General features: G+C 39.5%; 2 protein-coding genes across 2 annotated transcripts in view; both read left to right on the forward strand.

The window, feature by feature from the left end:
- The window catches only part of crybg2 (crystallin beta-gamma domain containing 2), a 49,330-nt gene extending 40,639 nt beyond the window's left edge, over positions 1–8,691 (forward strand). The window contains exons 9-24 of the mRNA XM_073483145.1: positions 701–926; positions 1,726–1,865; positions 1,990–2,116; positions 2,208–2,243; positions 2,363–2,502; positions 2,657–2,783; positions 4,582–4,742; positions 4,830–4,956; positions 5,055–5,087; positions 5,535–5,647; positions 6,042–6,171; positions 6,259–6,398; positions 6,578–6,701; positions 7,227–7,385; positions 7,487–7,646; positions 7,753–8,691. Of these exons, the coding sequence (XP_073339246.1) occupies positions 701–926; positions 1,726–1,865; positions 1,990–2,116; positions 2,208–2,243; positions 2,363–2,502; positions 2,657–2,783; positions 4,582–4,742; positions 4,830–4,956; positions 5,055–5,087; positions 5,535–5,647; positions 6,042–6,171; positions 6,259–6,398; positions 6,578–6,701; positions 7,227–7,385; positions 7,487–7,646; positions 7,753–7,841 (2,032 nt within the window). The 3' untranslated portion in view covers positions 7,842–8,691. The remainder of the gene's footprint in view (positions 1–700; positions 927–1,725; positions 1,866–1,989; positions 2,117–2,207; positions 2,244–2,362; positions 2,503–2,656; positions 2,784–4,581; positions 4,743–4,829; positions 4,957–5,054; positions 5,088–5,534; positions 5,648–6,041; positions 6,172–6,258; positions 6,399–6,577; positions 6,702–7,226; positions 7,386–7,486; positions 7,647–7,752) is intronic.
- Positions 8,692–11,028: 2,337 nt separating this feature from the next.
- anxa14 (annexin A14) lies at positions 11,029–16,066 on the forward strand. The gene is made up of 12 exons (XM_073484477.1): positions 11,029–11,055; positions 11,537–11,633; positions 11,778–11,866; positions 13,264–13,377; positions 13,484–13,574; positions 13,680–13,759; positions 13,869–13,907; positions 14,934–15,024; positions 15,127–15,222; positions 15,312–15,367; positions 15,803–15,910; positions 16,007–16,066. Exons 1-12 carry the CDS (start codon positions 11,029–11,031, stop codon positions 16,064–16,066), a joined length of 948 nt encoding a protein of 315 aa, XP_073340578.1.
- The last annotated feature ends 10,785 nt before the right edge of the window (positions 16,067–26,851 follow it).

Raw genomic sequence — 26,851 nt, forward strand, 5'->3', positions numbered from 1 at the left:
TGTCACTGCATGCAGTCATGTACCTTAGCACCAAAACAACAAACAGCCATTGACACGCCGTGAACCTGTAAATGCCTTCAATAGTTAACAAACCCACACACATGCTTAAATATACACTTACCTCAGATGCGGAATGTTTTATCAGACGCGGCCAACAGCATCGACCTGCAGTAACACTGATGCTGCTGCTCTGACCTGCACTGCTAACACCAGGCCGACACTTGTTTTGCGATTATACTGTCAGCACATGCATCATGCTCTGCGCTGTGGCCCAAACCGCAGCTAATGCTCTCATTAAAGTGTTTGTATCCCATTGTCCCTGGGCCTTAAAACAGGATTTACTCTCTTTTATGAAGAGACTTCCCTTGGTCGAGCAGCACTGTGGTGCCGTACAATATAAAGGTGCTCGTATTTTACTTGAGATTAGCCACTGAGGTATGTACCTAAAGCTTTGGTAGCTAACCAGCCACTGTAAGCCACTTGTCATACCAGACCAACATACAACAACAACCACCTGAGTGCACTGAGTCGATGATTGTCCTTTTAAGAGTTACAGAATCTCAGCAGCTTTGTGAAATGACACATCGAACTGCAGCACAATAATGAGAAGAGTGGATTTGATATAAGATATTAAGATATTTTGTGTAAAAATGTGATACAACAGATTTTACATTAGAGGTTTTTCTTTCCCCCCCCCTAGATGGGTGCTGTATGAGAAACCAAACTTCAAAGGGGAGAAGATCGCTCTGGACGAGGGGGACATAGAGCTCACCTGCCCCTTCAACCCTCCAGAGGAGCAGCCGCAGAACGGACAGAAAGAGGGTGAAGTGAAGAAAGGAGAGCAGAACGGAGAAACGACTGAGGGGCAGACGGAGACCAAGCCAGCCAGGAAGTTCGTCATCGGATCTGTCCGGAGAGCCGTCAGGGTAAGTGCGGTTCACTCTTATGTTGTTGTTGGTTGTTGCCAAAAATAGTCGACACGCACGCCCTCCTTTTAGATCTGATATGATTCCGCTGCAATGTGTTGTGATAAAGTTCAGTGGAAACCCATTTTATTATCTCCTTTCTTTTTAACATTGTTATCTGATTCTGAATGTCTTTGTACTGTAGCCGCTCAGTGACTATGTGCTCTTTAACTCAAGAGCACCACCTAGTGTCACAAGTAGGAGCAAACACCTGTTGCTCTGGCTCTTGCACAAGTGTATGAAATGTCAGATATTTTGACAAATGATCTGTGAAATAAAAGTTAAACTGAATATTTATTTTTGACACCCTTTTGAACTGTATTTCATCCTGTTCTGCCCTCAACCACTATAGCTGCTGTCGAAGTAATAGTTTCTGAAGTCCCAAAACTTTCAAAGCTGCAGCAGAAACAAAGCTTTTTGCAAAATCTGACAGTTTAACAAAGATTATCTTATCATCAAATGTTTTTTATGTAAGAAAAATTAATTAAACATCAGTGTTAGCCTAAAGAATCTCGCTTTCGTTGAGCTATGAAACAGACTTATGGGCTTTAATAACAGGCTCTCATCATCTGTTTTGAGTTTTGACGGTGAGAAAATCCTTCAGATCCCGTTTGGATTATGATTTGTGTCTTTGACTCAGCATATTTCCCCCTCAGGCAACTAATGCACATGCTTGCTCCATCCCCTCAGGACTGCAGCATTACAACCTGTTATTTTCTCCATTATATAACACAAACGCATGCTCTCCGTCCTCCCTCAGGACTACAGCGTCCCAGAAATCAGTCTGTTCCCAGAAGAGAACGCAGAGGGGAAGAAGGTCGTCTTCAGAGACACATCTGAGGACGCCAGGATCTTTGGCTTCCCCATCAAGGCTAACTCGATCATCATTAACGCTGGGCTGTGAGTTCACAATTATGACTTTCATGAGAAAATGCGTGCTAGAATGGACATTGTGACTTTATTTCATCAGATTTGAAATTTTGCTCTTATTGTTTTCCCTTGTTTTATCGTCTCTCCTGCTCAGGTGGCTCGTCTACGCACACCCCTTCTTCCAGGGTGTGCCACGTGTCCTGGAGGTGGGGGGGTACTCCAACCCTGCAGCCTGGGGAGTGGAAACGCCCTATGTGGGATCAGTACATCCACTCAAAGTAGTAAGTGTCGCTGTTAGAAGTATGTGCAAGCTTTGTTGTTTTCCGCTGATTGTTTGCAGTAAGCACATTTATTTTCTTTTTCGATTCCTAGGGTGAACCAAGAGTGGAAAACACAAGCGAGCCAAAGGTAAGAAAATAATGTTGCTAAATCAAAGTATTGAGACTGTGGAATCATCCGACAGTATTGATATGAATGATGACTGACTCTGATAAAGTTAACCCTTGATCGTCACTCTTTCTCCTCAGATGATAGTTTTCGAAAAGCCCTACTTCAGCGGGAAATCGAGGACCATAAGCTCCAACATGAAAGACTTCATGACCAGGATGGACTTGACGCAGAAGGCCTTCATGTACAACGTCGGCTCCCTGAAAGTCATGGGAGGGATGTGAGTAATCACTGAACTGTAGCGCTGCTGCACAATTTCAGGTCTAATGCACGAGGAGGAAAAATACGATATCAAACAGCTCCCAGGCCAGAATAATTGCAGAATAATCAGATGTGCGTGCTTTTTAACACCGCGCCTCTCCCTGTCGCTGCAGCTGGGTGGGCTACGAGAAGGAAGGCTTCCGAGGCCACCAGTACCTACTGGAGGAGGGAGAGTACCATGACTGGAGGGTGTGGGGAGGCTGTGATGCTGAGATGCGCTCAGTTCGGGTGATACGAGCAGTAAGTTGCAAGGAATATTTATTTTATTTTTTTTTTAATTTTATTTATTTATTATTGTATTTTGTCCCCACAACATTTCTTTTTTGGCACTTGTGTTTGCCAGTTGCTGCCTTTTGAAACCAAAATAATGACAAAAAAAAGAAAGAAAAGGTCGCGTCAAAATGTAGTTTTAATGAAACCAAAAGAAATAAATTGAGGACTCTTTATTATTGTTATGCAGGTGTTTGCCCCTGAGGGGATTACAGGCCGTTTTGGTGAGCACTCATTTATAAATGGTGCTTACTGCTACTTCCAAAGATAATGAACCATAATGTCTCTTTTAGATAATGAGAACAGAACCGCTCTTAGCTGATTTTTGTTTTGAATAAGTGGAGGCTGAATTATCAACAGTGCAACCTCGACCAAACCAACTACGACGCTGTTGTTGTACAGGAAGGGTTTTCACTGAACACCAGTCTTTTTCAGTCAGACCTCCGGTTAATGAAACAATCCGTCGACTCTTGGAAGCCACGAACATGAAGGACACGTAATAATAACCCACAGTGTGATTTATTTGATCCCACGCATCATCAGAGTCTTATCTAATCTAAAACGTGACTTTGCACTCCGATGAATGGCCTTTTGTCATGTTGATACTGAGAGTCACAGGTTGAATAACATGACACTCGTGACCACTTTAATGACTCAGGATATGGTTTAAAAACAAACTGTAGCGTGCAGTGATGAAAAGATAATGGCCGTATGACAATAAATAATAATGACTTAATGACTCCTCATTAATTAAATATTATGAGTTAATAACTATTTATATAGCACCTTTCACAAACAAAGTTACCTTACAATATAAACACATAAGTAAAGTAACCAAAATCCAGAAGTTAAGATATAAACAAGATAAAATCATTTGAATGATTACAAAAAATATGATCAGTTAAGAAAAAGCCAGGAGATAAAAGCAAGTCTTATAAGAGATGTAAAGAAGGAAGAAAATGATTCAAGTATAAATGTCTAAATGTCAGTGTGTAACAACCAGATGACCTTAAACATACCGGGACAGTTTAGATTGGCAACGTTTTTTCCTAGTTTTCACTGTGCTTTGCATCCTGACTTTCTAACAAGGCATTGTTTTAATCTTTCCGAAAATCGTCCTTGTGAAAGTCTGACTGAAACAGAATCTTATTTCAGAAAGAATTTTTTAAAAATCACAGATTGGTTTCTCCTTCCAGATGTGTTAAAAGTAAACTGTATGTAAACTATGTGTAAACTGTGCGTGAAGAGGAAGAGGAAGCTGCATGTAACCTGATAAATTGCCTCCTGTGTTGTCCACTCAGTGGCTAAGTTGCACTGTGGGTAATGTAGGCGCCGAAGACTTTTTGTGTCACACAGAGTTGGGTCAGGTTTCTTTTTACAATTACGAGCCATGATTTCCCCTTGCACTTACTCCCAATGTTTATCTTCTATTTTCAATATCAATTAAAAGGAATAAAAAAACTCCATTATCATCATTAAAAACACACAAATATTATATAAGTCACCATGAACAACACTGGCGACCTCAGAAGAGTGACCTACTTTGATATACAGTCGGACATATTCGGTATATTCATGAAAAATAGTTTCATAATCTTTTCAAATGCCATATTTTAAAGGCGTGACCAAAACTTCACAAAGTAATCCTTGAAAATGTAACTATACCCAAATTTCAAATGTAATCTGGGCTCATTATAGTTACTTATGTTTTGTAATCTGACTACAGAGCCCTGAGTGTGATTTTAAACGAGTTTCTTGCTCTCTTCAGGACCTGACCGAACCTTTGATGGTGATGTTTGAGCTGCCAGAGGAGGAGCAGCAGGGCATGCAGGAGGAGGAGAACACCTTCGAGGTGACGGAGGCCATTCCTGACGTGGAACTGTTTGGGTACAAAACCTCCACGCGCTCCATCCACGTACTCAGCGGGGCGTAAGTTGACTTTATTTACCGCCGTTGCTACATCGCCAATTGAGGCGTTGCTATAACACAATAATCGCCTTTTATTTTTTCTTCTAGATGGATCGCCTACTCCCATGTGGACTTCTCTGGGAGCCAGTACATCTTAGAGAAAGGCTTCTACAATAACTGCGCCGACTGGGGTTCTCAGGACAATCGTATCTGCTCAGTGCAGCCCATCCTGCTGGTGAGGACCACTGGGAAGAAGGGGATACAAACTAATAAGCCAGATTGGAGTGTGATGATGTCATGATGTTACTCACATTTTTTTTTTTTTTTTTTTAGGCTCCAAGTGAAACCTCAAGGACCAGGAATGAGGTGATTACATTTTCTTGACATTCTCAGTTTTGTGTTGTGTTTGTAACTTCTAAACTGTGTCATGAAGTCGTTTCCCTTTAGTTTTCCCACGAGCTGGTTCATGTGCTGCATGTGCACTCTGCTCCGTGCAGGGAAAAGCCCCTTTTAGCTGCAGTGGGAAATGCAATAAAAGTTAGAGGCTTTAGTGCCCCCATTTTTTTATTTAAATGTTGCAAGTGAAATATTAAACAGTAAGCACAGTAGAGGACTCAAAACTTGACCTTTGACGGTTGAAAGCAACATAAATAAAGCCTTTATGTGGGCAGAGCAATGTTGCAGGTGCAGCTTTAATGGCTACCATAAAAACAAACATTACAATAAATGAAAGAATAAGGGGCTTCAGGCCATGAATGCCTCCTCTGATCTCTCTATTTTCCTTCCTTTCCCTCTGCTTATCTTATCTCTCAGGTGATACTGTACTCTGAGCCAGACTTCCAGGGCGAGTGTCACTACATCGACCGCAACAATGACGCAGTGTCGGAGAAGCTACTGACCAAGTCCTGCAGAGTGTCGGGGGGAAGGTGAGGCTCCTTTATCAAAGCATTACAGAGGCTTTTAACTCTGCAATAGAAAAAGTCTGCCAGTGCACACATTGGTAGTTTTGCTTATTGTGATGTCATTTCCTGGAGTATCCTCAAATGTTTCATATCTCTAAAATGTGTACAAGCTAAGCTAAAAGGTTATGTAGGTCAATAAACAGTAATAAGTGGTTAAAGTATTGAAATTATGTCATACATTTAAAAAAAAATTGAAAACAAAAAAGCAAAAGATTAAGTGTAGAAGGGCTTCTTTTGCAACGGTAAACAAGATATGTATGCATGATGATAAAATTCAAAACTTCATTAAAAAGCCAGTCATTTCAGGCTGAAAGCAGATAAGTAAAAAAAAATCATAACTGATTTCTCTGTGTTTCAGCTGGGTGGTCTATGAGCATAAACAGTACACTGGGAACCTGTACGTCCTCTCTGAAGGAGACTACCCCAATTTAACCAGCATGGGATGCCCAACCGGCTTCACCATCCGTTCCATCAAGGCTGTGCCGATAGTGAGAAAGCTCTCGCATTAAAACCAAAAGAACTGCTCTGTATTCATCCCTCTGTCTCGCTCTAAACCTCTATCTCTCCCTGTCTAGACGTTCACAGTTCCCTCCATCTCTCTGTTTGGCCTTGAGTGTCTTGAGGGCAGAGAGATCACCACAGAGACAGAGGTCATCAACATGGTTGAAGAAGGCTTCAACAACCACATTCTGTCCCTCAGAGTCAACAGCGGCTGGTGAGTGTTTGTCTCGATGAAACAAATTAAAAAATAGCCTATTAAAACATCTTTATGGTCAGCTGTTGCAAAGGAATACCAATTGAATAATGCTAAAATGTCTTCTTTGGATCCCTGTGTTTGCAATGTGATGGTTAAGCGACACATTCCTCTCTAACTGTGTCTTTCTTCCTTTGCAGCTGGGTGATATGTGAGCATGGCAACTACAGGGGGCACCAATTCCTCCTGGAACCAATAGAAATCACCAACTGGCAGAAGTTCAGCTCGCTACAGACCGTCGGGTCAATGTTCCCAATCAGACAGGTTTGTTAAAAATGTGTTTTCAGGAGCTGTTTCAAAATGAAAAATATGCATCCTAGCCATCACAAGTAAAATTTCATTACCTGACTGATATTAAAGGATAAGTTCACACAAAAATGAAAATGTAGTCCTTATCTAATCACCCACGTGCCCATTGAAAGTTTGTTGAATTTTCTTAGTCCACAAAGCATTTCTGGAGCCGCACAGCAAAACAGCGTTGCAGCTATCTCCTAAACAACTGAAGTAGATGGGGACTCATTTTAAAATGCGAATCCATAAAGCTCGCCCAGCGTTATCAAAGTCTTGGGAAGCTCCAAGATCCCAAATTGATCTGAAAATAAGTCATTTTCACCCTTTTCAAAGCGGAATTCTTCACTGTAGCTTCTAGCTAAAAGCATGAGCGCGCACCCAGTCTGAAGTGGGTGCACAAACTCCACCGTAAATAATGGAGGGCCTTCGTAAAGTCTTAATATAAAAACAGCCAAGGATCAGTGACTGTGTAACCACAATCATTTCTTCCTCCTGCAGAAGCGCCGCTATTTCCGCATCAAGAACGCAGAGAGGGGTCACTTCATGTCCGTCCAGGGCGGCGTGGAGGAGATGAAAACAGGACGAGTGGTGGTGAGCCCAGAGGTGGAGCCCATGAGTGACATCTGGTTCTATCAGGACGGCTTCATCAAGAGCAAGGTAATGCAAGATTAAAGGGTCAAACAGAACCCGAAATACATCTTTCATGTCATCTGACAATGAGCTGGTCTAATCACTTACTCTGTGCGTGTTCTCTGTAGTTGTCCCAAACGATGAGCCTTCAAGTGATGGGCAACATCGAGCCAGGAGCCAAGGCTGTGTTGTGGACAGAGACCCGGCAGCCCATCCAGACCTGGACGACCCAGATGAGAGGCCTCATCACCAGCCGTACTTTCCCTGGCATGGTCCTGGATGTCAAAGGTATGATACTTGAGTAAATGCACTGCGGGCCACTAAAAAGGCATTTTATACTTTTTCTACATGATCGTCGTATCTTCTCAAACAAGATTATTTTTCTTTTCTTCAGGTGGCAAAACGTACGACAAGGACCACGTGGTGATTTTGCCGGAGAACGATGAGAGGCCGAGCCAGCAGTGGGAGATAGAGCTGCTGTAAGCTGCTCTGAAAACCTCATGTGTCTGTTCACTCAACTTTCCTCAGCAGTGCTTCGACAGTGCCTCTCTCCAGAATACTTCCTCAGCGTACCGCCACTGCCTTATGATGTCATTTATTTCAGTGCCTCCAACTCTGTGACTCATATTAAATCCTACGAACATTGAGAATGATGCACTAGAAGCCATGAAAAAAGCCGGACCAGACAGTTTAGCGCTTTGCAAAGTCAGACGAGGATTTTTCTGCGTGCAACAGCGACCAAAACAGAACTGTGAGTGCCTTGACTTGCTGCAGCGACTGGGTTCATCACAGGAGTTGGAAAGCAAGAATAAAATGTATTTTTTGACGTAGAACCATTCACTTGTACGTGGTTCGACCTCTTTGACTTTGACTTTTCTCTGACAGTAATTTGAATATTCAAACCAGAACCTCCTTGTTTGTATGACGCAAATTCCCTGACTGTAGTGTACAATGGAGCTTATCAAGTTTTAGCGATCACCAAGTGGCCACCGATGCTTTTATACAGACAGTGGACAAATGAAGCCAAACAAAAGTGTAGTGTGCACAATATGTTCACTATGCTCTTTTTTATTTTAAGGTATTTTTATATATAATGTGTGTCTCAGTGTTTGTTTTTGGGGAAATGTTGCATTCACGTATACAAGTACATCTCATTGCATTGTGCAGTGCCATGAAATGGGTTGTGTGTGTCCAGTTACTCTCATCCTTGTTGTATTTTTTGTTATAAGTCAGATTGTTACAGAGAAATATATTACCTGCATCAGCTGTATGTTAATATTTGATGCTAAAGATATGATGTGAAATGTTTATGTAAGAGGGAGTGGTTTAAAAATATGAAATAAAATAAAAAATATGAAATAAAACCAAAAGCTTTACTAAATTATTTCAAAAGAAACACGGATAATATAACAATTACCCATTTAAAATAACTACACAGGTCTCATATTTCACTGTGCTCTGCAGGTTTTTGTTTTTCAAATCAATGAGAGAGGTCCCATACTGTATATGTTCAGCTATTTTCTCATCTTTTACGTAGCCCTGATCAGCCTCGATCACGTTTCTTCTCAGCGCTGATTGGAAGAAAAAGAACAGATAAGTACCGCTGGTAGTACTCGCGTCATTCTGGGTTTCCCTTCACTTTTATGGACTATTTTGTTCTTGAATCTTATTCAAATGTTTACTCAGACTGCCGTTCATTCATCCATTCAACTATTCAGTTTCACTTCCTGTTTGAATGTCAGGGTAATTGTTGTGTATTTCTATGGATAATGGCTTTCACAAGCCAACAGAAAATATACAACATGCAATACAGTAAAGTCTACAGTATTTATATTTGTTTCCATTTATATCGTATATTGGGATATGCAACATTTCACCTTTGTTGACATATTTCTTTCCCTAGTTCTTTTGTCTTTCTAACTAATCTTCTCGCCTTCAGTGACGCACACTCTTACAGTCTCGTCAGTATTATTCATTTTATGTCATTTTTAAGTTTTCATCACTTTCCCTGACATTTCAACAGCTTTCCCCTCTCACGGGGTTAACGACTGACACTTGAGGTTTTAATTCTTCAAACAACATTTCAGGGCTTTCATCACTTCCTGTTCAAACAACACTTCGACTGCTTTCAGTGGTTACAACTCGACTGATAATTCAACTTTTATATATTGCGCTTTTAAGAGCTGAGTGTCATTTGAACAGTATCCATTGGCTAAGTATATAATGTAAGTTAATAAGCGCCGGTGGACTATTGTGACCCCTCACGTGATGCATGGCCATCAAAATATGTCTTTCCAGTGTTGATAATGTGATACAGCTGGTGCCTCTTTTATTTTTTTCTCCCCTGCCCCTGAGACAACCTGAGGCCGCCACTGTAAAAGGTAAAAGCACCGATGATGCAGATCAGCTTTGTTTGTAATAACAACACAGGTCTGCAGGTGAGCAACAGGTAGAAGGAGCACAGAGGATTGGGTTTTATATTGTTCACAGGTAGCTCTGTGTTTCCTGTCAGAAATGACTTCATGAACAAACGGACTGGAATGACTGGAATTTTCCGTGACATAATAATATAGATGACCTGCAATTGAAAATGCACAAGATGTGTGGCCTTTGTCTTTCCTTTCTGTCCTTCTGCCCTCTCGTGACTGAAGGGAAAGGGCGGGTAAGAGTTTTTGGAGTATCAGATCTCTATCACTGGCAGCCACAAATACAGGCACTGAATAGCCCCTTTGTCGGCTTTTGTGACACAATTAAGTTTTCAGGTTTTGCATTCAAAAGACCTTCGGGCTGTACATGAGCAAACCAGCCTCAGACAGATCTGTTTTACCCTGAAACCAGACTTACCGCCCCCTTCTCACTTACAGAGATGACTGGCATGTTGTCTGGTGGGTTTGTTTCACTGGATATCCACTCAAACCTTGATGAAAAGCTGTAAAATGACGAGCTGTAACTCGTAAACCTCCACACACTTAAGCGAAGGGGGGTTACGACAGCAGCTCCTCACTGATGAGTCGTTTTTTGGGCAAAAAAACACACCACAAAATCTACAACCACAAGAAAGGTCACCTGTAAACAAACCTGACAGTCTGGATTCCTCCATGTGCAAGGAATGTCAGTATTTTACAAGTGGGTTGTCATAGTAATCCTGCAGACCAATGGTAATGACAAAGCTGTGAAGATCCTGAGCACCGATTGGTCAGCTGTTTGATCAAGCAGTCAGGTGGTTGGACTGCGGCAGGTGCTGCGTAGTAAGGGTGGGACTGAGATACAAGGCTGATTAGAGGAGGTTGTAAAAAACTCCACTACCTCCACACCTTCATATCGCTGCCACGGCCTTCTGTTACAGGTAGGAAAAATAAGCATTCTTTAAAGATTTTGTTTCAAAATGTACTTCTGTTGTTCTGTCAGGTGTTTGTTTTGGCTTGTCGGGTGTGTCAGCTCCTTAAAGATAAAGATGTGAAGTAGTATAACTGTTTTATTGAGGCGTCTGGTTTCATGACCTGTAACCAAGAGATTAACTCAACCAAAATTCAAATTCGGGATTCAAAGAAATTAGTATCATCATATTGGATTTCATTGTATGCATACTTGTTATTCACTGTATGTTTCTGCATGTGAATGGACCGTTCATCTCTTACTCACATTCTTTTGCAGCAGTTAAAACAAAGCCATGGACCCTGACTACTTCAAATCTCATGTAAGTCTCCCCATAGTAATCACATCATGATTCTGTTTGCCAGGACGCCACATCGCAGATAATACAGTCTGCTGTCTTGTTTTCTCCGACTATCTTGCATACCTCCTAAAGTTATCTACTACTGCTGACAGTCACTATGTACGTGATAACTGCAGGCATGCTGGAATGCTGCAATGTGAGCTCATGCTTCCGCCGCTTTAATGCAAAGAAATTGAACCAAATAAGAAATCTGTTAACTCCACTCAGACCTTAGTTAGTGGAGTAAAGGTTAGGCACTCAAACTGCTCTTCCAACCTACTCATTTTCCAACCATCCCCCCACTCGTCACAGCAGGAGTACAGAATATTTGACATTCTTTAAATTCAAACACGATGAAAACTGACTCATCTTCTGCCAACACCTTCATAGGATGTTTGCGTAAATCCATTTTCATCCTGCTTCTTCTCATTCTTCTCTAAAATGGCGTCTCTCTCTCGAATAGAACATGTGGTGGGGCACCCTTGGAACGGTGCGGCCTTTTTCCAATTTCAATCCTGAGCAGGACGCCACGGAGATCCAGGCAGCGCTGGAGAAGAAAGGTACTTCTGCTAATAGATTAAAGCTTGGTTTGGATGAGTGTTTTGTTGACCACCTGCGCAAAGCTCTCAACACTCCTCGTCCACATCATTAAATACTCAGTGTTTTATCATCATTTAAATCCAAATACTGTGTTCCTGGCTCAGATGCGGTGACTCTGTTGAGTATCCTCACCAATCGGAGCAACGAACAGAGACAAGTGATCGCCAAGACGTTCGAAGAGTTAACAAAAATGGTAAGGAAACGAATGACCTGAAGTTACAGCGCTTACGACAACACTTTACAGATTAAAACATGATTCAGAATAACAGCTTTAAAGTAAAAGTAAAATATTACCTCAAATAATCCATGTAATGCAATATAACAGAGTTGTAATGATAATACTGCATGTCGCAATGATGTGTTTGTTTCTTCTGTAACGTTCAAGTGTTTGCTCATCAAACATCCTTTTAAAAGTGGTTTAAAGGGTTTGACCACACCCTTGTTTAGAGAGGGAGTATGAGCAGGATAACTGAAAATAATGTGAGGTAGGCCGACAGTGTAGAGAATTAATATGGTGCTGTACATAAACAGCAGGGGAACATTTACTATTTCTTGGCAGTAGTTAATTTTCATGGGTTTTCATGGCTGTATTTGAACATTTTAAACAAAACAAAGAAGGTGATCACCAGCACAGGTATTTTCTTTTACACACGGTTGGTGATATTATCTGTCAGACACATACTTTCACACTATCACTCTGTTGTCAAACAGGCAGGAATCTGTTCTTCTTCAGTTGCAGTTGCATCAGTATCAGAGGATCTGAAAGGGACAGAAGCAGAATTAACATTGTGCTCGCCCACTGAGTTTCAACAAGTCGGTTTCAGCTATATTTTACAGAGACACAACATTTAAATTGTTTAACCTTCTTAGTTGTTCTTATTTTACACACACAGGTTAGAAATGCACACATGCGCAATCAAGGTCAAGGCCTGAATTAACATTTATTTCATCATTAGCATTTAGAGGTCCGGTGCCTTGCTCCCAAACCGGTTCCTCACGTTCTGAGCTACTGGGGCCCCAAGCAGCAGCGAGTGTAGAGTGTAACACTGCAATGGATACCTACCGGTCAATATAGCTTGAGCAGTAGAACAGTAGTTTATCTATGATTGAAGCATCTTTTATGGATACAAAAGTTGTATTTCTTGTGGCCATTAATAAGTACCATGCTGAAGGTGCAATATATGAGATTTAAGTTGAAAACAATCAAAAATTAACTACAAGTATCACCAAAATCTGAAGGAATGTGTTGCATATCTACTGAAGTTAGCATGCTAACCAGCTAGCCTTGGCCCATCCTGGTCCAAAGCTCCTGTGGGAGAGGTATAATCATCAACACCTCCCCCGTTCTCTGAGCTCCCAGTGCGGACCACTAGCTGCACGGCTAACTGAGCTAACTAGCTACAGTTAGCGGCAGTTAGTGGTTACTCTAGTGATTAGCTCCCCCTATTTGTTTTGAGTATGAAGTCAGCATGTGGCCAGTTCTTACATAATGCACCTTTAACTATATTTCAGGGTTGATTTTTCCTGCCAAGCTGCCTGAATAAGAGTGTTTTGTCTGAGCATCAGTTGTTTATTCTGACTCTGTTCCAGGACCTGGCAGCTGGTTTGAAGAAAGCTCTGGCTGGAGATCTGGAGACTCTCCTGTTGGAACTGCTGATGCCTCCTCTGCATTATGAGGCTCAACGCCTGCAGCAGGCCATGGCAGTAAGTCTGTGTTTCTCTTTGTACATATTGTGCTGGGCTCGGAGTGGGTGTATTTATGTATTGCCTGTATATCCCTGGATACATGTGCGCGCTTGTGTGTGTGCAGGGTCTCGGCACAGATGAGGATTCACTACTGGAGATCCTGTGTACACGATCCGGAAAGCAGCTTCAAGAAATTAGCGCTGCATACCAACAAGGTATAAGTCACAGAACTGTCCTCAGAGAGATTAAGTGTGATTCTTGTGTATATTTAAATTCTAACTCTGTCTTGATATTTTTTTTTTGTATTGATTGTTTCTCAGTGTATAAGAAGGACCTGGAGAAGGAAGTGAAAGGAGAAGCCAGTGGAGATTTTGCTAAGCTTCTTGTCGCTCTGCTAAATGTAATTTACCGTCACCCTCAACCTCATATGTAAAGCAATTGGCCTTGACACAGTTGTAGGCCAGTAAAGCTACAATTAAAAGTGTTTCCTCATTCCTCTCTCCCAACAGAAAGAAGATGTTTCCGGTGTTGTTCGAAGAGACGTTGAGGTATTATTTTCCGTGACATTTTTATACACAGATTGCTTTATTGGTGTGTATTCAGAGGAAGTGAAGCTAGGCTTGTGCCGACATTGGTCCGACTGTGGAACAATCAGTGTGTCTTAACTTTAAACTTTGCAAATTGCCCGTCACTAAACATTTCCAAATGTTTTATTACATTTTTATTACCTTCTCGCAAGCAGAAAATATTCATTATGAAACTGGGTCAATGGGCGGTCATGTCATCTAAAATTATAACCCATCACTCATTTTGGATGGCACTATGTGAAAACAGACATAAAACTAAACTACTGCCCTTAAAGAAGAAGTCATTTTCCAAAGTGGGACTTTGCTTTGCAATGAATTTGTGGCTCAGAAAATGGCAGAGTAAACTTGCAGATGGGAAATGTTAAAATATTATACCAGAGGCTTCAAATTATTGTATTTTGGGGGAAATGATCATACCCAAGACATAACCACACACCACCTGCATCAGTTATGTTTTCAAAGCAAGCCGTTCTAGCTCCTGATGCATGGAGGGGGGCGTCCATAAATTCATCAGACTAACAATTTTGGTCATAGCCTAAAATTTTATGACAAGACAGCACTATTGAAAGCCTGTTCATATTCGGCATGGAAACAGATAAGGCCATTTGGCAAGCTTACTTTTTAATACTTTAATTTTTAAACCAATCAGCTCGAACACAGCATACCTTACTGACAAAGTTCAAACGACAGCAGTGCTTATCATCTTAGCCTACACCAAGCATGATTGGCTGGAAAGAGCTAAATGCAGGATCCAGTTTGCTATCCTGATCATGTCAGGAAATGAATTGAAATAAGACAGCGTAGACTACAATCAACTACTAATACCAGTGTCACAAAATGGTCGGATTATCGTATTTTTTGCAATTACTTATCGTATAGAGGGCAAAATGATCATACAAATGTGGTAGATAGCTCGCATCTGGCAACACTACCTTGTATGGAGATGCAGTCGTCTCTGATTGTGTTTTATTGTTTTTATCCTTCCAGTATCTCATTTCGTCACTAAATGGTAAAAAAGCTGATGCAGGACCATGGATCGACATACTGACCTCCAGAGACTCAGACCATCTTAACGATGGTGAGGCTGTAAAACATTTTTTCTTTTTCTATGCAGTTTGGCTTCCGTGTGTTAGACAGTCATCACTATGTCAAGGCTGAATATGGTCAACTTTATTGACAGTGCTGTTGGGGCTGGAGCTGGCGGCAGGACAGATGGTGGAACAGCTTTTGGAGAAAAGCTTCTCAGGAGACATCAGGCTGGGTTTGACAGTTTTAGGTAAATAGATACAGTGTGAGATATCAGCATGCACTTGTTGATTAGTGTTGATTAGTCTCTAATAATTCTTGATATCTGTGTTACGACAGTAAAGTGCATTCAGGACCCCTATCACTACCTCGCCCAAAGACTGACAAACAAGAAGGTAAGAAGCTGAATCATCATCAGTTTTTCATTGTCTTTTATTCAAACAATACTGATGGATAGATGAACTAACTGATCATTATATTTAGCATTTTAAAGACTTGACTATGAATGATTCTTTATCCCTTATTTTCATTCATGAAAGCGTTGCACTCATGACACAGATCTAACACAAGTTTCAATATGTCTTACCCTGCTTACCATCAATTTAGGGAAATGGTACTTTATTTTTTTAGCATGTTTATAACATGTTTATATCTACTTTAAATTCCTGAAGAGCACTTTGAAATCGCTTCATGTGCTTTATAGATACATTTGCACAAATATGCGAAAACAAATGGCTAAACCAACCTTCCCATTGAAAGCAAACCTACGACCTTGTGTCTGAGATTGTCAAATACATAACAGTTGAACACTAAACACTTCACTCTTTCAGACACCAATAGTGCAGGGGATTATGGTGTCTCACAGTGAGGAAGATCTGCTGTGTATCCGAGCCGCCTACCTGAAATTAACAGGCACTTCCCTCTACACTGCTCTACAGGTGGGTTAATGCACAATGTGTGTTTCCAAATTAAACAGTTAAATTCCAAAATTATATAATTATGTTTTTATTTACTTTTTTTTTTTTCCCCAACAGAAACAGTTCAAAGGAGATCACCTACAGGCTCTGCTGGCCATCTGTAGATCTGAAGATTAAACAAAAAGCCTGAATTAATCTATGGTTGTGAAAAAATAATCTTTATCTTCTGTTGCTTCTTTTCATATTTTATGAAATCTCATTTAATAAGCATGCTTTATGTATTCTTGCTTGAAATACACGCAGTAAATGTAACAGCACAAGATATGTCAATGTTTTATGAGTGCAGTTTGGTGCATTTGTTTTTATTACTTTACTAATTTCCTTCACAGTACTTCCTCTTCATCCTAATGTATCTACATACAGTATTTTTTCAAAACGGTGCTCATAAACAGAGAACAATGGTTTCTTTTTCTTCTTTTTTATGATTCTTTTTTTTTTTGTTAATATTATCACTTCACATTTTACATAAGCATTTGAGTCTTTAAACATGAAGCATAACATTTAAATTTTAAGTTTAGTAAGTTTAGTTTAACAGTTCTGACACACTCATCACATCACTTTCTCAATAAATGGTTATTCCTGATGTCACAGAGAGGTCCGATCGATTATATTACACATTCCTAGTTCTAATCATTGATGTATATAGTTACATTAAGAGCAATCTGTAAATGTTATACGTACATACAGTATATTGTACATAAAAAGGTTAGGATTTACCAGAGATTTTACTAAGTCTTTCAGTCCCCTCTGAAGAGTCCGTCTGCATTCAGTTCAACTCAATCTTCATTTAGACAACAATGATTTTATTTATATAGCACTTATCTAAACAAGGTTACAAAGTGCTTCACATGAAATACAGGTTAAAATAAGCTTCAAAGAATACATGAGAGCAAAACAAAAATTTAAAATATTGGCAGGTTAAAAGTGCTTCATAGAATATATTAAAATAAATCAAAATAAAGGACATTGGCTAGTAAAGTGCGACACGGAATACATAAGAATAAAACAAATTTAAGAACACAGGCCACCATAGTTATAGATAAGAACAAATGAAAAGTAAAACACACACTAGTGTAGAATTTACCGATCAGCCATCAAAAAGGATTTCCTAAATTAAAAAATGATTTAAGCAATTACTTAAAAACAGGGAGTGTGTTTGCCAGCCTAATCTCCAGAGAATTCCAGCGCCATGGAGCCCTGATGGCAAAAGCCAGGTCACCCTTGGTTACCAGCCTTGACCTAGATACGTCTAACAAGGGTAGGTTGGGTGGATCTTAGGTTGTGACTTGGAGCACAGGGAATCAATAATTCAGTAATGTAACTGATAAAGAAAAAACACAGAATTGTCGTCACATCGAGAAACATGAGTTTTGCTGGCTGCTGCTCAGGGGCAGAGTGCGTAGAGCAACAATGACACAGAAACAGACAAAAGAAGAGAAGCTTTGATTTCTGAGCCTCCACTGTCTGTGGTGGGGATTGTCACTGTTGGGTTGGTTTGGGAGGCTGTTGTAGATGGGGTGTAATGGGTGGTCGTGTCACCGATAGTCGTGCTTGGCGCAGCAGTTGTGGCGGTGGCTGGGGCAGCAGTTACGGTGACTGGCGCAGCAGTTGTGGTGGTTGGGGCAGAAGTTGTGGTGGTTGGGGCAGCAGTTGTGGTGGTTGGGGCAGAAGTTGTGGTGGTTGGGGCAGAAGTTGTGGTGGTTGGGGCAGCAGTTGTGGTGGTTGGGGCAGCAGTTGTGGTGTTGGTTGGCGCAGCAGTTGTGGTGGTTGGCGCAGCAGTTGTAGTGTTGGTTGGCACGGCGGTTGTAGTGGTTGTTGCGGCAGCAGTTGTAGTATTAGCAGGTCTGGTTGTAGTCGTATTATCTTGAGCCTGATTGAGAATAGGGTGGATGGTCATTTAAATCAGTATTAGAAACAAAAACTATGATGTATACGCAAATACTTCTATACCCATAGTTACCATCCAGTCATAAACATGATTTACCCAAGTCTTTGCGTCGGAGACAACTTGTTTGTTTTACTTGCTATACTTGTAAAGTCCTGTAATTTCAGTGAAATTATAATAAGTGAGACAGAGCAATCATGACAATTTTTGGTTTTGATGTCATGTCTCAAAAACCTCTTGAACTATTTCGATACTTTTTTTTACGTGGGCAATTATTATTTGTCTTCATTTAACAGTCATAAAATGTTCTTTATAATGTTAGAGTCACGATGTTGATTGAAACACTTCAAACGTTACATCTGTCCCCATGTGCAGGGGCGATTGTAACAGCACATGTGGGCAATGTAACCCCACTCATAATACCTTCACATAAATACCAAGGACCACGATAAACACCAAAGAGTATAAATAACTTCAAACTATTTAAAACAATAAGCTACATTACAATTAACAATTCAGTGGTACAAGATGTGAGATGTTAGAAATATAATGGCTCCAAACAGGTTTTTAATCTGAGTTTTAATATTACAACAAACCAAAAAAGTATGTAGATTTCTAGTACTACTAACATGATATTATTTAAGGTTAAGACAACTTCTGGTTTGAATTTAAACTTCTAAGTATGAGCAATCGGTTCTTGGTAGGAATTTAATTGCCGTCCTCAGATTGAGAGGCAGAAAACCTAACCACTGGACCATGCCACAAAATATACAAGAGTACATATATGCATTTAAACTGAACAAAAAGCACTTTTCATATATTATTGGGTCAAAAAAATCTTCTATTTTCATGTCGTGACAAAGCTAGACACCAATTCTGATAGTGTCAGAGTCCATCGTATCACAGCGTTAACTTCAATCGCCCCTAACTGTACCTACCATGACAGAAGCTACCTAGCTGGGTAGAAACAACTTAGATGACTTTTGACAAAGATATCAAATGTTAGATAACAGAATGTTCATCAAAACCAGACAGATTTCAATGTTTTGACATTTAAAAGTTAATTGAGTATAAGGAGACAAAAAAAAAAATCCTCAAAATGAGTCAAAAATACCAGAGAGGGGTCATCACAGATCATGTGTATACTGACTTTCATGATTGTGTGAACTGAAATGTTACAGCTGGCCCGAGTCTCCCCCACATTACTGTAAATAAATGGTTTTAAAAAACGCATAAATAAAAATCTACAGCGATAGTAATATTAGAAAAAAATAATAATTATTATTATATTCTTGAAGAACAATTTGAAAAGTTTAAAATTAGTTACCATTCCTAATGCCAGCAGAGCCAGTATGCACAATCCAAGAGTTAATATCTTCATGGTGGAGAGCAGTGATGAGGAGGAGATGCACCAGAAATGTTATTAAAAATATCCTTCAGTGTTGTCAAGTGCGGCAAAAGTTTTCCCACTGTACCCTGCCCTATTTCCTGGGAAACTGAGCGCAAACTTTTTGTTCTTGCCCTTATACAAAAATATCAAGTGTCAGGAGGGGCAGGTGTGACTTTATGAGGTGCAATTTAACTGGCCCAGGATTCAGGAAGTTGCTTCTCCACCTGTCCCCGTCCAGGCTAACACTTTGTTCCTGTTAATCAAAACATTAAAGTTAAAGAATTCATATTGACTCAAAGCAAATACACTGATCAGTTATAAGACATTATGATTTTTTTATATATATATATAGTATAGGAATAACTTTTAGCTAACCCCTCAATGACTGCACGTCTTCCTTAAACCCAAAATTACACTTACTGTGGATTTTAGCACGGTTCACAACTGTAAAATAAAAAACAAAAAAAACAGACAAACAAAAACAACAAAAACATTTTATTTTCATTGTATTTCTCCTTCATATGGGTATGACAGTGATGGAAATAATCTACTTCCTCACTGTATTGTTGACTCCAGGATTATACAAACTTCTCTGTACCATTGGGGTTTTTTTCAGCACTGGTTGGTGCAATTCTTTCCAGTAAGTTGAGGCAGTTTTGTCAATAATAAACGATAAAATGTTTCCTCCTTTCTTGTTCCTCCTAGTTGCTAATTGACAAACTGATAAACAAATAGGTTACTATAATAATTCTATCAACTTGAGCTGCAAGATATATTGTGATGATTTTTTTTCCCCCCCGGAAAAGTCCTTGAGACGCTTAGTTCACGTGCCAGAGGCAATCTCAGAACACTGCTACTCAGAGACTTTACTGCAGTTTATGGCTTTTGGTTTGCACCTGCCTTGATGGAGATTGCTGTTGAAGTCATTTCCAATCATTACACAGCACATGGTTTGTATTTTCAGGTAGTAAAATTATCTCACAGTGTTTGACAACAAACGCAAATGTTTGCTGTGGACAGACAGGAGGGAAACAGTATTATTAACATGGATGTAGGTGTCAAAAGGAAAGTTATGAGATAAGCATATCACCCTGTTTTGGAATCAGCTTTCATTTTCATGTTTTTGCATAGCTATTAATAACATACCATATCAGCCAGCTGGATGCTTCGCCTGGTCTATAGGTGCACGTAAGCGTGAATGACACTCTTGTGACTTAGTGATACCATCGAGCATGAACAAATAAGGTCATGCTACCGTACGATGTGTGGTAATTAAATCCACTATGTAAGCCAATATGGAAAGTAGTCTTACAATATTTGAATAATGACCTGAATGTGTTGTTGTTCTAGTTGCTGTGGTAAAGACAGGCTGTCGTCCAATATTCAGGGGCGTCGGCTCGGTATTCGTGTCAAATCCTCCTTATGAGAGACAACAAAAGCTTGTGTGCAACTTCCCTCTTGAATTAACCCTTTCTATTAACAAAAAACCTTTTAGATGTCACACATGATGCATGGCATACTTCGTAGCTCTGTTTTTTCTTTGGTTTCATGTGCACTGTGAGCATGGAGAAAAACACATTATCGGTGTACAGTAGGGTCAGAAAGTCTTGTCAAAATACTGTTGACAAGACTAATGTTTGAAAAAAATATAAGATTTGGTATGTCCACCCTTTGCTTTAATGACTGCATTCACTCAAGCTCGCATGGACTCCACAAGTTTGCGCAAAACCTGATGACGCGTGTTATCCCAGCATGATTTGTGTTTCATAAAGCGTCTTGTGATGTCACAAAATGCTTGGCTTTCTCAGTATTTAAGTGCCCCCATAAGTGTTCAATAGCATTGAGCTCTGTTGGGGAAAGTCCTTAGACCGTATTCACATGGTGGCCATTTTCCTCTGACGTCGCACTCAGGGTGGGAAGCTCAAATGTCACACTACTGTGTTCATTTCACTGCTTACTGACTGATCAGCAACTGAAAAGACAATGGATAGTAAAAAACTCGTTCCACATTTCAAGGTTAAGTGACATATTTGATAACCTTTCATCTAATATCAGGCAACAGCTAACGTTAGCGTTCAACCACATCCCAGGGAACGTTACCGTTTGATAGTATTACACAATACAGAAAGAAAGGCGTAAATTAGATCCAAAATATCAGCACAAACCTTGGACACATGATTTCAGCTGGAAAATGGCCGTTGTCGTGTGAATATGGTCTATGACAGTCGGCACTCCTTGGTCTTCTTTGGTTATCTAGTAGTTCTTGGAAAGCTCCACAAACTCGTGGAGTCCATGCCAGCTAGAGTGCATGCTGTCGTTTAAGAAAAAGGGGGACATGCCAAATACTAATATATTCGGAAATTTCAGAGATTCAACTTTTCACTTAAGTTGCTAAGCTTATATAATCATTTATAATGAAGATGTATTACATTCAAACAAATGCAAAAAGGTATTTTCACTAGTGGTCTCAGACTTTTCGGCCCTACTGTATACTTAAACTAACAAAGGACTGAGTTTCGCTTCAACATATCATTATGAAGTGAATGTTGATTGCACAATCTAATGAATATAGAATAATGAAACCATCTGCTGGTTCCCTATAAACCTCACTATCACTATACAATTTTGTCTGCCACCTGGGCAAGGAAAGGTTAAAGGGCGCTTCATCTGTATTATTTATTTATTTGTACTGTGTCTTTGCAACAGTGGTGCCAACAATATTACCACTTGAAAATGCAAGAGGGAAAAAGTTGTCTGTCGCCACTTTAATGCCATTTTTTAAAAATGCTCTTTTTTTATTTTTGACTGATAGATATTGTAAATGCGTTTATAACACATTGGCAATGTAACATTTTTGGAGATCGTTCACCATGCTTATTAAATGTTTATTGTTTTTTGAACCAATTAAAAGCAGAAAAGAAAATCTAATACAGAAATAATTATACTGATGCACACACAGAGACACACACACACACACACACACACACACGTGGCTTCAAAGGTCAATACAACATTTTTTTTCATTCATTCATATTTATTAATGTAATATATTTGATTGAATAGATATAATCAAACAGGACCATAAATAGGCCTACAGTATGTACAGTGTAAATATGATTGAGGATATTAGAATCAAGTACACATCAGGCAGCAGTAATCTCTTGTAATGAAAACTCATTGTGATATTTCCTTCACATATCAACGCAGAATCTGATTCACATCTGTCAAAGCTTCTAAGTGCATTAATAAACTGGCTCTGTCCCTGTCACTCACTAATCATCATTTCATAATCACAAAAACACAATTTTCTTTCACACAGTCAACTGAAAATGTATTTCCTCTAAAGCAAATGTTCCAAAATAAGCTCAGATTTACAAAGTGTTAGACGGTGTTGTCACTCCGGCTCTGAGCCTCAAGAGGGCGCTCATTGCCAAAGTGCATGGTGAACACATGATGAAAAAAACAGCAGACTGACAGAAGTGAAGATGCGGCTCTGTCCACTCTTTGTAGTCATGGCGCTCTTTGTAGTCATGGTCATGGTCATAGTCATGGTCATCCCTACGGGTCTGGTCCCTGTCATCTTTGTTGTCATGGTGATGGGGGTCTGGGTGCTGATTGGACTGGTTCCTGTGGAGTTGCTGTTGATGTTAGTGGTGTTTTTTTTGGATGTTGCATTGGAGATTTTAGGCTCTGGTAGTGCCCCTGCCATCTGGAGAAGAAGAAGAAGAAGAAGAAGAAGAAGAAGAAGAAATTAAAAAAATACTCCATGAATCCATTTTTTAATTTTGGCATTGATTTAAATTACATTTATATTTAATTCCTAACATGAATATTTAAATCACATTGGTCAGGAAAAATACAAGCACAGGCAGTGTTGTAAAAGTATCAGAAAGTCATACTTAAGTACAATGGTGGAATGTAACTAAGTATATGTACTCAATTTACAATTAAACAATTTTGAGGTACTGTATTTGTATTTGAGTATTTACATTTTCTGCTACTTTACACTCCCGCTCCACTACATTTTGGAGGCAAATATCGTACTTGTACTCCACTACATTTTTTGCTAACTTTAGTTACTAGTTACTTTGAAGATTACAAGTTGCATCTGAGCCAAAGTATTGAAATCAGATTAAAAAAAAACAAAGATTTAAATAATCAGAAAATTCTTATATATATACATACATGTAACTATATGTATAATTTCATTTTACTGTACTTGTACTCTTGATACTTAAGTACATTTAACATTAAAGTACTTTTCATACGGGGGACTTTCACTCATACCAAAGTAATACTTTAACTCGATATCTTTACTTTTACTTGAGTATGACTTTTGGATCCCTCTTATAAGACTGCACACAGTAAAGATATCGTGTTTAAAAATTACTTCACTCAGGGGGATAGTAATTGAGTAAAAGTTAAAGTATCTGATATTGAATGTACTTATGTATTAAAAGTAATTTTTAGACAATAAATGTACTAAGTATATAATAAATTAATAAATCAATTAAAAAATGTACTGCTTTCGCTCTAGTGCAGTGTGCAATCTGCAAAGTAACTAGTAACTAAAGTAATCAAATACATGTAGTGGAGTGAAAAGTACAATATTGCTGAATATATGCCTCATAAATGTAGTGGAGTGAAAGTATTAAATGGCAGAAAATTGAAAAACTCAAGGTACTCAAGTACCTCAAAATTATACTCAAGTATAGAACTTGAGTAAATGTACTCAGTTACATTTCATCATTGATACGATTTATGGCAAACAGGAGTGGATTTAATCATTTATTCATGATATTAGAGCTTTTCGTGTGAGAAATCAGAAATCATTTTTGTAGTTAAAATAAGAAGAAACAATAAAATCTGAAGAACTTTCTCCTTTTGGATTTAGATTTTTTCTTTCTTTCTTGTTCTTCGTCGTATCTCTCTACTTTACAACCAGTGACGAAGATCTTTTACCTGTGCACAGACAAATCCCAGCAGAGACAGCGAAAACAGCCCGAGGACAATGAACTTCATGTTGGATGAGAGGTGATTTCCTCTTGAAGACAATCAGAAGGCAGCAAGTATCTTATTTAAACCTCGCTGTTTTTTTTTTAAAATCAACTTTTCAATTGTATTTCTTTCTTTTTAATGTTGAGCGCGGTCGTACACTTGCGTATCCTTGCCGAGAGTCTTAGCTTTGTAAACTGTGTCTTTCTTGAGTCTGGCCTATTATAAGGCAATCAGATTTTTCACCTGATACCTGTTTCCATTCAGGAAGCCTGGCCTCAGTCTCCACCCCAGCGATGGACCACAAATGCAAAACCCTCACACTGAGCCAAATGACATCAATCCAGATATGGATGTAAGAGATATCTTGTATCTTTGCTGTCTTTGTTCGGCAAAGTTCCTCCAACCACTGTATTTTTGTCATGTCATGTCTGTGATTGTCTGCAGAATTTAGGAAGACAGTCACAGATAAATAATTTATTACACAGCTTCTTTCTTGTAAAGAAATGCTACATGACGATGGCCTCTCAGTGAACCAGATTTTCCTAAAAATTTCCCTAAATTTCTCAGACATTTGACTGCAGTTTAACATAAATTCTCTATTTAGTCGGAAATTATATTTTTTTCCAAAAGATGTACCCTTCTTTAGGTCAGCTCCAGTAATAACTTTCATCACAACCTACATACTTACATTACTCGACTCATAGTTTAAGATACAAATACACACATACACAGAAATACATACAACATGATATCACTTCATGAGAGCCTGTCATTGTAGTCAGGAAACAAAAGACAAAGCAACACATTGAAGGTGGTTCATGACAAACAGCCTGGTTTCAAAGAGGCAGTAAGTGAGAATTTATTTTTTCAAATGTTCAAATATGAACTAAAATGATCAACAGAATACGAAGAAATAGCATTTTTTCCTTTACAATGTCTATGTATTGTGTTGCAGAGACAACTACTCATAACTACAGCTACAGTTAGCAGCAGTAGGCGGTCACTCTGGTGACTTGAATCTGTACCCACCACTTTTAGTACAACTAAGGTTTAGGTTTAGGTAACTAAGGCTTATCAGCTGCACACAAAATTTGACCTTGGTCGATGAAACCCTTAAATTGTATTTTTAAAAACACTTTCATATGTATTTTGACAATATATTTTAAATCCAATGGCAATTATGTTGTCAATTAACATTTCACTTTCAAAAGAATACAGAGAAATGTCACATCCTGTGTTTACGTTTGCTTTTTGTGATTCAAATGTGGTAGTTTTGACATCTGAACAACGGGATTATACATTATTTAGTAAGACTGTGTGCAACAGTCTTGGTAAAAAGTGAAAAAAAGCTCACAGCAAACAAAGCACTTCATAGCACTGATATGAGTCACAGTAAGAGGGTAAATAGAAGAGATTAAATGACAGGCTCTGTCAAAAATCTAACATTTCTATTGAGGAAAGGTGAATCTGTGATTTGCTTTTGCCTTTTCACTTTAGTCCCATACGCCGTAGATCAGAACAGAGATCACAGGCACCAGGAGTAGACTGCAGGACCCGATTAAAGAGGCAGACCCATCTTTTGGCGTCGTAGCTGAAGTTTTGGGACTGCTGGGCCCGGTGGCCCCAAATGTAGAAGGGTGGGGGGTGCTTCTAGAGCTCGTAGTTGCTTGAGTGGTCGTTGTGCGCTGTGATGTAGTGGTGGCGGAGGTGGTTGAGACTGGAGTTGTAGTTCTGGTTACAGTAGTACCGTTGGTGATGGGGCCGGGCAGCGCTGTGGCTCCTGTTCCGGTGCTGTTGCTGCTCCCTGTTGAATTTGTTCCCTGTAAAAGAGAACAGTTTGCATTGTAGAAGAGAAGAGATAAGTCCAGAGTTACTTTCTGTTTTAGAACGAAAATCGGTGGCAAACACATCATCTCTGTCAGTTCACTATAATAAAACAAGATACACATCCTCATGTTCTTCTTGTGCTGTTTAGCCAGGTGGTTTGGGTTTTATTTGTTCAGGTTTCAAGAGATGCGTGTTGATCATTCCCACCGCAATTTCAGTACAACGGAGGCGAGGTATTTTATTTTTGTGGTTCCAGCAGCAATAAAAACCAGCACCAGGAAAGGAAAGAAAAAGACTGAGAAAACAAGATCAATAGCAACCCCATGCCTTCGCATTTCATTTGTAACTGGAGTTTGTGATATTTGTGGAAGTTACAAAAGATGCTGGAGCATGCATCATTTTTATGTCCACCAAGTACTTCTGCAGCATCTTCAGCTGTTGCTGATTATTGTGTGCACACAGAATTTAGATTTTGGTCTCTGAACAGGAACAATGACACCAAATCTAACAACCTCACTGTTACGGCAAGAGCTCAAATGTTGTTTTTACACCACTGTTCATAAACAAGTTAAACAAAGGAATCAAAGTGTGCTAAAAAGCTGGTTGTTGTTGGTTGGACAAAGCTGATTTACCGTCTTCCCTGTGTTGTTGCGACCTGGTCGCTGCCACGCCCTGACTCCAGCTGTGAGACGCACAGACCTGAGACCGATATCCAGCCTCACATTTCGCTTTTGGCTTGGAAGAAAATATATTTCCCACGAGGTCACATGTGAAATACACACTGCTGCTGATTCTTCTTATG

This window comes from Pagrus major, chromosome 16 (genome assembly GCF_040436345.1).
Source record: "Pagrus major chromosome 16, Pma_NU_1.0".
Classification (NCBI taxonomy): Eukaryota; Metazoa; Chordata; class Actinopteri; order Spariformes; family Sparidae; genus Pagrus; species Pagrus major.